The 14,666-nt window shown below is 41.2% G+C and overlaps 1 protein-coding gene across 2 annotated transcripts; it reads left to right on the top strand.

Moving 5' to 3' along the window:
* The first annotated feature begins 2,314 nt into the window (after window positions 1-2,314).
* On the top strand, window positions 2,315-12,301 carry b3gnt2b (UDP-GlcNAc:betaGal beta-1,3-N-acetylglucosaminyltransferase 2b). Of its 2 annotated transcripts, none has more exons than XM_028989375.1 (3): window positions 2,315-2,378; window positions 5,909-6,039; window positions 9,859-12,301. In XM_028989375.1, exon 3 carries the CDS (start codon window positions 9,877-9,879, stop codon window positions 11,065-11,067), a length of 1,191 nt encoding a protein of 396 aa, XP_028845208.1. In that variant the 5' UTR covers window positions 2,315-2,378; window positions 5,909-6,039; window positions 9,859-9,876; the 3' UTR covers window positions 11,068-12,301. The 2 variants fall into 2 exon arrangements, with proteins under 2 accessions (XP_028845208.1, XP_028845209.1); XM_028989376.1 differs by lacking the exon at window positions 2,315-2,378 and adding an exon at window positions 3,043-3,167.
* The last annotated feature ends 2,365 nt before the right edge of the window (window positions 12,302-14,666 follow it).

The raw sequence follows: 14,666 nt of genomic DNA, 5'->3' as shown, positions 1-14,666 counted from the left end.
TGCAACCAAGGTGACAGTCACAAAACTGCATACTTTCATTACCCCCCACCAGACTAATATTAAACGTGGGAGAGAACAGAAGAAATTGTTTTAAAGGGAGATTATTCCTGCTGGTTTGCTGGACGTCCTGAAGTGTCCCCTGGCATCTTTGTGATCACAGAGATGCCTCATCTTTATCTCATCAGGTTCTTGTGTGAGGTTTATGTTAATTACTCAGAAGGCAGAGGAGTGAATTGGTTCAAATGTCACTTTTGGAAGAACCTGTTAGTTTTCCATGTTTACTCAATTAAGTCTATTTCTCTGAGGTATGAGAAGGTTTTTTTTACAGTCTACATTGGCACAAAGCGTCAAATATGAATGAGGTTCAGTGCTCAAAGCTCGTAAGAAAAAAAGCTAAAATGTAATTATCCAAGCACAATCACCAGCACTGGCTTATCTGGATAAAGTGTGAAAAGGTTTGAAAAGGTTTGACTCAGATGTCGACCTGGGTGTCAAGATACAAATAGAAGTTTATAGCTGTAGCTGTTCTACACTAGCAAGGCAACTGAGTAGAATGTAGTGGTCTATGTTACTTCACTAAAATCTAAAATATAATTCTGCTCAGGTGACAGGAGGAAGTGGTTTATTGAAATGCAGTTTCTGCACTGTGTATTTTAGGCTAAAAACAAACCAAATTTTTTCCAATGTTTCACAAAATGTTCAGCAGAGTACAGCATTGCCAACATCATTTTAGGAATGGAAAGTTGTATGTGTTACATGTCCTGAAATTTTTGTGCTTCAAGTCTGGTTTTAAGAATGAAAGGCCTGTTGTTCCCCTCTGTCTGCTTTCAAACCAAAGATAAACATAGCCTCCCATATCTACACACATACCACATCATGCAACTGCTGCTGATGTGGCTTTGAAGAACTCAATAGAGACTATCTGGTTTTAGATAAATGTAGCATGACTAAATTATTATCATCTCAAAGTGAGCAACACGCTAGCTAACAATTTCAAGGGCAAACAAGTGAAAATAAAGACACAGTGTCCATAGAAAAAAAAATGTCATGCATGACAGGGACCAGATCTTAGGTGACGTCATTCGGCTTTGTCACCTTTCCCACCACATGCATTAGGGAGAGCCATGGCTGCACAGAGTGTGGCTGCACAGAAATAGCTCCGACCGAGCACCTGCCTCCTATTGTCCATGTAATTTCACCGTGGTTAGGTTTCAGTGCGTATCTTTTGAGCGTGCATTGGTTTAACAGGGTGGGTCACTGTTGATCAGAGTATTAGGTTGAGCACAACGCACACAAGCTGATCCTCACTTTACTGGGACAAGAAAAGGCTGTCTGTGTCTTTTTCATTACATAACCAGACCCCAACACAAAAAGCCAGTTTGTTCATACAAAGGCATATTTCTTTGTACTTATACAGTATAGGCCAAAAGTTCTCATTCAACGTGTTTTCTTTATTTTCATGGCCATTTACATTGGTAGATTCTCACTGAAGGCATCAAAACTATGAATGAACACATGTGGAGTTATGAACTTAACAAAAAGTGGAGACCTGGACTCCACAGTCACCAGACCTGAACCCAGTCGATATGGTTTGGGGTGAGCTGGACCGTAGAGTGAAGGCAAAGGGACCAACAAGTGCTAAACACCTCTGGGAACTCCTTCAATACTGTTGGAAAAGCATTTCAGGTGACGACCTCCCAAAGCTCATCGAGAGAATGACAAGAGTGTGCAAAGCAGTAATCAGAGCAAAGGGCGGCTATTTTGTAGAAACTAGAATATAAAACAGTTATTTCAGTTATTTTTAGTTAAGTACATAACTCCACATGTGTTCATTCATAGTTTTGATGCCTTCAGTGAGAATCTACCAATGTAAATGGTCATAAAGAAAACACATTGAATGAGAAGGTGTGTCCAAACTTTTGGCCTGTACTGTATATGGACTTCTGTTAATTCGATTTTTAAAAAATCACACCATTTAAGGCACTCTGAAAACGTGATTCAGGTCTGTTTAGGTGGTTTTTAATGTGCTAATAATGGAGCCCGTGCAACTGGTTGAGCCACACATTCATGCGAATTTCCTCAAGTTCCCGCCATTCACTGGTTCCTGTGTGGGTTTCGGGGGCTGGGGCGTGAAGAAACGACTCCCCCAGTATCTGCTCTCCGGCAAAAGAGCTGTTTTTTTGGGGCGCCGCCTGGAGCTCGTCGGCGTCGCATTAACACCGGACGACCGAACGCGAAGGTGAAGCCCGCCGCGCGCTGGGAGGCGGGCCGGGACTCGCCCCGCCCCCCGCCGTCGGCGTTACGTCACTCGTCCCAGCGAGAGCGTCAGACAGGCGGGGAGCGCGGCGTCCGCTCCTTCCTTCGTCGGTCCTCCGCAGGTAAACTTCACCGACGACAAATACGCACTACTTTATCCTTTTATTTTTTTAAAGTTGGGGCTGTTTAAAATGTTTCTCCGTCTGTTGGGGTTTTTTTTTTGTGTGTTTTGGATTTTTTTCTTTAATCACGGCGTTTCACTCTCAGTTGCTACTGAGACGTGAACTTTATTCCGACGTTTTTAATGATTTCCGACCCTGCCGCCTTTTTTTCTCGGCCACCTGCCGCCAGCTGGTTACCTGTCACCTGGCCTGAACCCCGTGGACGTGGAGCCTTGCCCCACGTCGCGACGTGATGTGTTGCCGCGCACCGCTTTGCTAGTCGTGACCCGCTCGACCTTTCTTCGGCGGAAGGGTGGAACGAGGAGGGGGAACGGACCGAAGTGCTCGGGTTGTGGCCCCGTTTCCGGCGGGGTGACTGGTGTTGGGGTGAGAGGGAAGTGGGATTTTTTTTTTTTTTTTTACTGTTAGACGTCTCCACCTCTTCATTCTGCCTGAGGTCAAACGCACTTTTCAACAGATGGCCAGTAGCACATCTGTGTGTGTGTGTGTGTGTGTGTGTGTGTGTGTGTGTGTGTGTGTGTGTGTTTTTCCCCCCCAGTCTTTTGTTACGCTGTGCAGAGTGTTTACATGACTCTACCTTCCACGTGTGCTTTGAAGAGGGATTCCTGTTTAAGGCCTCGTGCTTTTCCTCCCGAGCTGCCCGTCTCTGGAGAAGCTCGTATCGGCCCGTCTGAAGAAGCTTCGGCGCGGCGCGCTGGCTGTTTGTGGGGCTGACGGCTTGATGTACATGTAAATATTTACACAACATCGATTTCCTTCGCAACGGCTCCAGAAGCCCTGCCTGTGCCCGTGTACTTCGGCCGCAGGCCGGCTGTCGTTTTGCTTTGGTTAAAACTCTTTGTTGGTAGCTTTCGTTCCTCATACTTGCCTCTAGAGAAGTTCTCGTGCGCATTATAAAGCGAGCCGTGATCTGTCCTTTTTCCAGAGGAAGGGCCACTCGGATGCTCAGTACGCTGATCGCATTAGAAGTAAATTTCCATTTACGTTGCGGTGCCGCTGTGTCTATCGACCCTTCCGTGCCTGAAGCCGCTGTGGCTTCGAGCTACGTAGCTCGAAAGGAGAATAGACCTTACTGCCTGGTGCTCATCCCTTTATTCTCACAAGCTGTTCTTTAATAAATCTGGGCTTCAGAACCATTGATGGTTTGGTTGTCACAGCAACATACGCACGATCATACTTCTCAGGTCTATTCAGTGCAAACAAGATCACTTCGGTGGTGTGTTTGCGGAATGTCGCTATTAAGGAAGAAATACAATTCTCTAAATGATAAGATTATAAAACCAGTGGACTCATAAAGGCTATGAGACTTGTTTGTCTCTTCTCATTGCCTGATTTATTGCCATTTTATTCTGTTATAAATCCAATATCTTTCTTTTTTTTTTAAAAGCTGTATTAGGCTGTGTTTTTATGCTATTCATCTTGCATGTTTTCTGGCCATTTATAAAAAACGATAATTCAGAATATAACTACCATTAAATAAGGTTTAGTTGAAAAGATCAGTGTTTCTGAAACGCATTTGTTTAATTCTTTCAAATGAGCTGAATTTGCCAACCACTCTTTAATTTTACTGTTAACCACACGGCTTCAGGGGATCTATGGTTATTGAATTCAATTTGAATAGAAGAACAGAACAAACCACAGTGTGTCTTTGTCCTTCTGTTGAAAGTTTCCTTTTTTTACAGCATTACTTTCTTCTGTGTTTGCTTAGAAAATACATGTAATTAATTATTAACAGACTCCTGAATCTTGTCAGGCTTGACCAAGGTTTCGAGGTTTGGCGCAAGTTCAGTGACTGTGTGTACCCGGGGCATAACATTTTTGTAAAAAGGACAATGTTTGACAGCCGGCATATTTTTAACCTTATGTAAGACTGCTTCAGAGTAAATATTTGCACAGTAGAGGCTTGGACAAAATTATAACAACATACTTCAGCCATGGTTTATACTAGCAGCTCGCTTTATATTAATACGTATACCTATTGAGTAATGCTGTTGTGACTGAAATGAAAGCCTCTCAGTTAGAGCTTCTTAATGTCTTCTTTGCTGTTGCATCTGGTGGAGCTTGGTCTTGGCAGGCCAGGATAGAGGAGGGGCGTCAGCAGAGCATAAATGTTCTTTGGGACGGCCTGGCAAATATTTTCTGTTTCCACTCAAATGCAGCGCTGACTTGCATTGACTCAGCTGAAAATATTTAAACCTTCATTTACATTTACTGCATTTATTAGACGCCATTATCCAGAGCGACTTACAATCAGTAGATACAGGGATAGTCCAGGGGGGTTTGAACCTGGGTCTTCTGGTTCCCCATAACTAGTGGTCAGAACGATGAACAAGTGTGAAATGTATGTAGTACTTGTCGTGCCTTACTACTGAGTAGTTCAGTATAAAGTTATGGCAAAAGCCATTCAAGCAGTTTTAAATCTTTCCATGTGATGCAAGGGACACAGAAAACTATTCTCACTTGTTAAAACGAACATCCACAATAAAATTTCCATAAACTGCTACAGGCATTCAGACAAAACTATTGCACCAAATATTTTAATGCATAATGGGTGTATAAACTGTGCAGCAGTTACCAATATATGCAACTAAAATAACCAGGATGGTGTATCTATGTCAATGGTCTACAAGCTACACGAGTGCTGTTAAGTTTAGCACATGCTAGCCAGTAATTAGAGTTAAAATGTGGTCCATTCCTATGAATATTCTAATAAAGCCAGATGCACTATTCAATATAACATATATAAACTGAACTTTGAATGTATGGGTAATGATAATAATTTGCTTTGAATTTCACATCGCGAGAGGTAACAGTGTTTCAAATTAAATTAAATGATGTTCCGACCATCTTAAGTATTGGACAAGTAAGGTGTACAAATACATTTTTTTAGCATTTTGGTTTTGTTTTTCCAGTGAATCGCCCCAATGCACAAACAACACGACAAGGACAAAGACGTCCCTCCAGTAATACTTGTGTAACTAGCTGACTGCATTCATATGAGGAAATTCTCAAATGCCACAGGAATTGAAGGGAAGGTATTCTGTCTTTAGGCAATACCGACCCTTCCTTCATTTTATCACTGCAGATAAAATGAAGGAAGATATCACTGCTCTTTTTTTTCCCTTCTTCTTCTTTTCTTCCCTTTCCTTTCCAGTAGCGTTCATTGTGTCTCCATCTCAGCAGTCCTCTGGAGGTCAGGATGAGGTCAATTAGACAGGGAGGGAGGCAGTTGTCCCTCTATGGCACTACTGCTAGACACACAACTGTGTCTCTGTGACTGAGCAAAAATCACAAGGACATGGTTGTTTGGCAATGTTTGTGTTCTTAACCTAGTAGCCCTTATGAAGTAGAGTTAGGAGGAACACACAATGGTGTGTAAAAGTGAAATTGTGTTTGGCTGTCCAGTATTCTCTGGCTGATTGATCCCATTGCATAAAAGGTGATTTGACAGTTCAGATTTGTGTCTACAGGGTGCTGCCTTGTTCTTCCTGCCGAATAAGCTCCAGACCAAAGTGGTTTAACCAGAGAATGGGGTAATGCCTGGCCTTTAGACTGGAGTGACGTTAAAAGGAGGAGAAGGGGAAACACTGTGGCTGCCCAGGTAATTTCACATTTTAATACTTATCTGCCCACCATGGATTATTTCAAATAAATGTTGTGATGTGCAGCGGGGGACAGGCCACATTAGGTATGTGAGCCTTCTAATCACCTTTTATAAGCCTTAAAATTGTTGACCTCATTAACTCATTGAACAGTGAAAAGACAATCATTATGTTCCTATTTATTAACTCTCCATAAGGTCAACAAAGCAGCATTGGTCTATATACCTCTGTTCTAGGTTTCCTTTTTGTTTTGTAAACTGCAAAACTAGGAAATGTCTAGGAATGTCTCTATAAATTATATGTATTGTTATTTTTTTTATTTTTTTTTTTGAAACCTTCTTTAATCACTCTTGTATCATCCACATAATGAACAAGACATTTACATTACAGCATTTAGCAGACACCCTTTTCCAAAGCATCCTTATCAGTAGTGACAGTGACAGTCCCTCTGGAGCAACCCAGGGTTAAGTGTCTTGCTCAGGGACACAATGTTAGTAAGGAGTGTTTGAACCTTCTAGATGAATGTGTTACGTGCTTGACTCACCAGTTCTAAAGTAGTCTGAATTGGAACATTCTGCCAGTGGTGTTTCCAAGAACGGTCTGCCTAAACTGTGCTTACGCCCATACCCAACCCAAGATTAGATATCCCTTGTAAGTATATAAGAGCAGTCATAATGGTAACATTGATTACCCCCAATACCTGAGTTTTGGATTTAGTCAATTATAAGCAGATTAGGGTTGTCAGAAAAATAAATTCTCAGATATTACAAAAATTTTAATTTCGATTCCAATTAGCACTGGTTTTGCTTCTTAAATTCCAGTTTTGCATCGCTGGCAGATTACAACAGTTTTCAACAGGCATTGCAGTGGGCAGCCCCTTCCCCAGTGAGTGAGACACACCAACCTTGCTACAAAATGTAAAAAGCAAGAGCAAAGTATTTCGGTTCGGGTCTGGTTGGGTCAAACTTGCATGATAAATGATTGGTCAGTAAACACAAACTTCTGGTCCATAGCACATATCCTTTCCCTATGATTCGCTGCGTATGATTCGGTGATTGGTAAAAATGTTTTGCATGTTGTAAATATCTTTTATAAAATGTTAATTTGATCTGCAATTCTCGGCCAGGTCAGGTGATTCGTTTTAATAGTCGCGTTTTTCTTCCCCCGAAAATAGTATCGGGTACAATCCTTATCGATATCGGTATTGATTTAGTATAGTGACAAAGCCAATTGCAGACTAATCGTGACCCTTCAAGTCCATGTGTGTTTGTGTGTTTATGCGTAGCCAGGTTTGTGTATATTCCATGGCTCTGGTCTTTAATGAGAGACCTGGCGTCTCCTCTGCTGTGTGACTGTGTGCTGGTTGAGGCTTCACCCTTGAGAGAACCAGCTGTTGGGGTTGTGCAGAAACGTTGCTAGGAAGCGTGTTTTAAAAAAAAAAAAAAACAGAAACGGTAAGGATGAGTATGGGTGGAGCATGAGGCTCTCAGAGGAAGATGGAGGAGGTGATAAGAGGGTTTGGAGAAGGAAATGAGATTAGAGAACAATTGGAGCAGTGTGTGGATGAAGGGGTTTATAAGCACAGACAGCAAACAAAGGCCTAGCGGTGATTACTCAATTACAAAATGGAAGGTAGACCTCACTGTTGGTGTATATTGACGTTACAGTCCCAATCAGGAACTAGAAAAAAAAAAAAAAGTGGTTTTAACACATAGGCAAAGAGCTCGGTTTAAGGTGGAAAATGGAGACTGTTCTTCTGTTTTTGCTGATTGTGTGAACTTCCTCTGCGGTTCTGTGCACTTCCCCTGGGAGGAACGGTGTTTGGTACCACAAACAGTTTCATAAGTTTTTTAAAAAAATAGTTCTGCATTTGTGTTTTTCCAATATTGTAACATGTGATTACATTTGATGATTGCAGTGGAGTCCAGGGTACCATTTCACTTCCATGCAGAGAGGAAACTTTCATCATGATTAATGTTCGTGGGACTGCTGTGTGGGATTCCCCAGCAAATCTGATGGCACCGCCCTTTCTCAGATGCGCTCAGTCTGCTGCTTTTCTTTCTTTAAAAAGCAGATGGGGGTGGGGGGGAAGGGCGTAGGTTTTTATTTTGCTTAAGTAATTACTTAAAAGAAGAAATGTATTTATTCACCTAAAAACTGTGATTATAGAGTGGGTGGGGAAAAAAATAACCTGCAATATGACTAATCACATTTAATCACTCTTCAAGAAAGTGCTTGGGCATTTGCTCTTTGCTTTTGTAAACCATTTGCATATAAATATGTGCATTTTACACAAAGAACTATTTCACAATAGCACAATAGTAAAATAAATGTTTAAAAAAAATGAATCAAATAAATAAATATTGGGGAGACCTGGAACACAAAAAAAGTTGTGCCCACTTGCATAATGAACTGGAACCATGATATCAGCTGATTTGCTAGTCGAATTTCGTAATTTTCTGAGGACATCTGTCCTCCAGCGTTGCGTATGCGCGGAACCAATCGGGCAAGTGGTCCGGATTCGGCAAAGCCTCTTCGCCTTTGCTAACATTGCGATGGTGTGCGAAAGTCCCACCCTAACTGGAAACACGCTCAGTGGGCTGCTGCGGCCAGAAACACAAATTATACACAATTCTGCCTTTTATAGCGGCTTCATTTTATTTGTTGGATTCTGCGATTCCAACCGCGTTTTCTGCATAGTGGAAATCATAGGGCCCTAACTTGCTTAACTTTTTGAGCCATGAAATTCACTGGTGAAAAGTGCCTCAGTCCTCTGAGAGCTGAATTATTGAGGAGTTAGAAAAAGTGAAAGTGATTTCGTCACATGTGACACACTACAGCACAGCACCCAGTGCACACAGTGAAATGTGGTCTCTGCATTTAACTCACCCCCCCACCACTGCCCCCGAGAGGTGAAGGGCTAACAGAAGGTGATCTCTGTTTGAGGTTTCCTAATAGATGCCAAAACAGTTATCCCAAAGTAACGGTTGAGAAGAAGATATACCAACAGTTAAAGGCGATATGTATAAAGAGTGCTTTGGTCATTCTGTTTCGCCGTTCAGAGAGTGGCAGCTCAGACTGTCTGATCCAGAAAGGTTACCTCCTGTTTTACATGCTTTTCCCGCCCAAAGAATTTCCCACCCCTTCCCTAAACAATTATCTCCACTGACCATCATGGCTTCCAAACGTGCGAAGCATTGCAGCTTTTTTAGTCCAATCACGCAAGACCCTGAAGAACCGGGGGTTTTTTTGTTTTTTGGAAAAACTCTGACGCGACTTCCTGACTACACCAAACATTGTGGTTGGTGAATGGTGTTGATGACGTAATTTCCACGAAATTACGTCATCTAATTTCATTAGAATTTAAAGCTACACACTGAAACGGCGTGTGCTGGGGAAATCTCATTGTGGACCTGGCTAAACGTGGCTGCAATTCTGCACCACGGCTGAATTTCAGAAAGAGACTTCAGATTCAGCAGTAGGGGACCACAAAGACCGATATAAAAGCAGAAAATTAATGTCAGGGGTAAAAATGGAGCTCAGGGCACCAGTCCGAACCTCTCTGAGGATCTGGATAAAAGTTAAGTTGTTGCTCTACATAAAGATGGCAGAGACTGAGCTGCACTTTATGCCCGAGTAGACATGGACTTTGGTAACGTTGTCCTTGTCAATTTCGATAACATGTGCTTAAAATCAACTACCAGAGAGATTGACGCTGAGCATTTTATGCTGTCCGTTATGAACTCTGTGTCTATGTTGTCTGACATTGCTGTTGAAGTTCTATTGTGACCTTATTCTCCAATTTCTGTTTCCTTCAGGTGTGGAGTCAAGGAGCAATGAACACGTGTCGTAGGAACATGAAGGTCTTTGGGACCTTTGTAATGGTCAACATATTTGTCTTCATTGTGGTAGTTTCACGCAGCAGCCAGGGCAAGAGTGGCCAAAGCAAGGTGGTTGTCCCCAACAAGACCTTCTGGAGCAAATCAGTTGCCAGTGAGGCTTATTGGAACCGCGAGCAGCAGAGATTGGATCGGTTTAATAACCCAATTCTAACCAACGGTACAGTGCCAGAGAAGCTGCCTGACTGGATGAATGACTCCATCGCAGAGGAGTCCTGTGAGGCAGATCTCAGAGTCTCCACGCTGGTGAAGGATTATAATTCACTTCCCAAACGTTTCAAAGATTTCCTGATATACATGAGGTGTAGGTCTTATCCCATGGTGGTAAACCAACCACGCATATGCAAAGATAGGCCTTTCCTCCTGCTTGCCATTAAGTCGTTGGCACCTCACTTTGATCGGCGCCAGGCCATCCGAGAGTCGTGGGGTAAAGCTGGTCAAATAGCCAGCCGAACTGTGGTGACTGTGTTCCTCCTTGGCAATGCCACCTCAGTGGACCACTTCCCTGACCTGTCTGCAATGCTGCAGTACGAGAACGAAATGCACAGAGACCTTCTCCAGTGGGACTTCAGGGACTCGTTCTTCAACCTCACCATCAAAGATGTGCTTTTCCTAGAGTGGCTGAACAGCTTTTGCTCTGAGGCCAGCTTCATCTTCAAGGGGGATGATGATGTTTTTGTCAACACCCTGCGGATATTAAAGTTCCTGAAGGGCCTGCCCCCCTCCAAGGCCAAAGACCTGTTTATTGGGGACGTCATAACTAATGCAGGACCTCATCGTGATAAGAAGGTTAAGTATTTCATCCCGGAAAGCATGTTTTTGGGGATGTACCCCTCTTATGCGGGTGGTGGGGGGTACCTGTTTTCTGGTGATCTTGCACACCGCCTCAATGCTGTGTCACGACAGGTGCCCCTGTACCCCATTGATGATGTCTACACTGGCATGTGCCTTAGGAAACTGGGCCTGGCTCCAGAGAAGCACAAAGGCTTCAGGACGTTTGACATTGAAGAGAAATACAGAAACAATGCCTGTGCCTATAACAGCCTGATGCTCGTGCATCCCAGGACTCCTCAAGACATGATCAAGATCTGGGCGTGGCTCAATGACCCCGCTATGAACTGTCAGTGATCTTGCTCTGTTCTGTGGCCTTATCCTAACCTCATAGCTGTAAAGCTTTGGAGGTCAAACTCTGGCAGCTTTTATTATTATTATTATTACTACTACAATAATTTGGTGTCATTATTAATTTCATAATTCGTTATTGGCAGGGTTTCCTTTTTTTCCATTGAAAAAGGAGTTATGTTTGGAAGGTTTTGTGATTCATGTTATCATGCACCCATGTGCCTTCAGAATCCAAACGTTCTTGTGTTCTTGATGTGTCAGTATTTATGCAGAATAGCAGTGCTTGAACACAATGGCTCCTATTTGGGAGAGGCTATACAAGGAGATTCAGCCGGTCTGGACTAATTGGTTGGGCCTGGCTGACAATGAAGAACCCAATTGTCGTAGGTAATAGTAGGTTTGCATAATTTAATAATTTTTTTTGCTGCATAATCTATGTTGGAGGGAACTTGTTAACATAACTTGTCAGTGAGTAGAGGGTGCCTGCTGGTTTCAGGTGTATGTAGGTAGGCATGTGCCATATGCTAGTTCATGCCATATCATGAGCTAAAATAGACTTATTGAATATTTATATTTAATAAAGTGACACATGTTTAAAAGTTTGAAGGAGAGATTCATATGGGTTTGTTACATCATTTTTATTTATGTTATCTATGGACTGCAAAAATGTGTCATGTTGTCAGTATGAGGTCACTTTGAATGGTTGTGTATGTCTTGCTGCTCATTATCCAAACGTCTATAGACTAGTGCTAAAGAATTGGATACATGTCTATGGTTACAGTAGAGTACCTGATTGTGCTGGTAGTACTCTACAACTGTCACAGATAGATAAATGTTTAAAAATAAAACCGTTTATTAGAGTGTGAATGTGTGAAGGGGATTTAGAAATGTATATTCCATGCTATTTTCATAAAATGAAACACTGCCAATAGCACAATGTGAATAACATGAAATGTTTTATGTAAGGTATGATTTTTTTTCTTGCTGATTTTGAAGGACCCCTTCTCCCCCACCCCCACCTTTTTATAGGCACTTTTCTTTGTTAAAACATGACTCCTTTACCAATTGTTGAACATGACAAATCAATAGTTTTTTTTTATTAAGAGTATTTGTTCACTGATTACTGCTGGAAATTAATGAAAATTTTTAAATGTAGTCTTTAGTGCCATTGGTTTAATAGTCTTCCCCACCTTGTACAGAGCTGAACCCAAAAAAAAAAGAAGAAGAATGAAACATCTCAATCTGAAACATTGATTGATTATTACTTTTTGTACAGTTAGGTTTTTTTTTTTTTTTTTTTTTTTTTTTTTTTTTTTTTTTTGCAAAAGTCTCACATTTGTTACTACCACATTTCAAAATGTGAAATGACCCTCAACTGACCTTGTTAGACAAAGTACAGTGGTGCTGAATGCTTTCTCTGGAATGTTTTGTTTTACTCCCACCAAGAGCCTTAATGTAAAGCCAAATGTTGCTTCGGTGTACATGGAATGTTGGATATTTATTCAGATGCATCTTATACTTCAGGACTGACCTAAAAATTGTCCTGTTGTACAAAAGAATGGCATTATGCACAGAATGTGCACATTTTCCAAGTAGCAACACTGTACCAAATTCATACAATACACCTGATGGTGGACATAGATGTTTTATGCATTTGCTTTGATTCTTTCTCATTCATCAATCAACCTATATGAAATAAAAAAGGCATGCTGGAGGTCAAATGAAAAGCTTTTATTGTTTGTTACTTTTTATGTTTGGGGGGGAAAAAAGCTTGATTACGCAACGTGTACGTTACTTCTTAATATTTAAAACACATCACAGAGATCCTTGGATTCAGTTCTCTCTTTTTTTCTTTATTTAACTCCTACCTATGATCCCCTTCTGTAAATATTTGCATAATCTGGCCAGTGATGTGTATTTCCACTATGCATTTGCTGGATGTGCTCACTAGTTTTCAATGGCGTTCTCTGCACTACTGCGAGCATAATCGAAATGTGTGGTTTTTTCTGTTTGTTTGTTTTTTTTAAAGACCATAATAATGTGTGGTTTTCACTTCATGAACCATCTTTTATGTGTTTGTTTGCACCTGTGTTTTTCTAGTTAGGATTTATTGCAATAAATATATTTTGCTTTTTTGTAAATCATGTCTTCTGAATATCTTTAAGTCTAAACTGGAAGGTATACTTAATTGATCCTGGAGGAAATGTAGGAGAAATAATCAGCCCTGTGATCTGCCGGGTCCCAGAAGCTTGATAATGGATTAAGTGGTTGAATAGTGTGTGAGTTCAGTTCCACCGCTTGTATTCTTATGGATAATTAAAACCAAGCTTTGTGTAACCACTAGAGGGCAGCCGAGATAAAGATATACTTGTCTGCTTAGAGAAAAAACTAATTTGTGTTGAATTATATATAAATAAAACTCCACAAACAGTTGACCAGAATTTTAAATAATTAGTTTGAACTTGAAAGTGGCTTCTTCCCTGAAAACATACTTGACAATACTATAATGATGATAGCAAAGACCCTTGTATAGTTATTGATTTTGTATGTCTATCATGCGTTAATCTGAAAGTTGAAACAGCTTTGTGTATTTTCTGTTCAGGTCAGTTTCTTTTTGTAGTTTCCTATTGACCAATCTTAGAGTCGGATGACTGAGAAATCTTACTTTGTCGCATGCTTAGTCCTTTGTTTTAAGACCAAAGACACACATCACCCCTGTCGCCAAGGGATGCAGGAAGGGAGGAGAAGAGTTGCCACGGTGACAAAATCTCATGACGCAGCTGTCTTCCTCAGGGTTCCACTAATTGACTACAGTGATTTATAGATCCTGTCCTGTTTTTTTTGTTTTTGTCATTATGCTTGCGCTTATTGTGACTAAATATATTTATATCCAGATGTGATTTGTCTTGTCATGTCCCTGACATGAATAAGTGCCTTTAATCCAATATATTTTATTTAATTCCATAGCATTTGGTCATTTCACTTTCAAAAAAATTTGAGTCCAGTTCTGGATGTACTGTGGTCTGTCTGTGGAAGACCGTGTCACTGTCAGACATGTAGGCAACTGTGTGGAACCAGAAGATGTGATGAAAGGACAGTGGGTCCACTGGAGGGAGGCGAGGTCTTCAGCAGAGATCCATGCTCGCAGACAGGAAATTAGAGCATGATCCCATAGACCTGCGGTAGAGTCTTCTCTCACCAACCGCAGAGCTTCCAGGAGATGAGCTCTTCATTCTGCGGCACTAAAATGCAGCTAAATATAATGTACAGCTTGCCAATGACCATTGCATAAGCATTCCTGCTGTGGCAATATGTTTGCTGTTGTTTTGACTGGATAAACACCTTCGTTTTTTTCCCACCCGTCTATCTTTAATGCTGACACAGTTAAAAGCTTCCTTTTAATTTTGGTGGCAACCCTGAATTCCTTAGTAATTAAATTGTTATGTTTTATGAAATGATTCATGGTTTGAAATGCCCTCCATTATCCCTGGGTGGCAGGATCCTTCTTTTTAAATCATAAATTGCAGATCATTTCATTTCATTATAATCACTCAGACTTCCATTCAGTCTCTAGACAGAAATGACTGTGCTGTTTATAATTGTGA

Source organism: Denticeps clupeoides, chromosome 8 (genome assembly GCF_900700375.1).
Source record: "Denticeps clupeoides chromosome 8, fDenClu1.1, whole genome shotgun sequence".
Classification (NCBI taxonomy): Eukaryota; Metazoa; Chordata; class Actinopteri; order Clupeiformes; family Denticipitidae; genus Denticeps; species Denticeps clupeoides.
Note: the sequence above shows the minus strand (reverse complement) of the source record. Positions and strands in the feature narration are given on the sequence as shown.

What these genes read in the sequence shown, in the direction of transcription:
- b3gnt2b (XM_028989375.1), top strand. Translation starts at nt 9,877, where the DNA reads ATGAACACGTGTCGTAGGAACATGAAGGTCTTTGGGACCTTTGTAATG.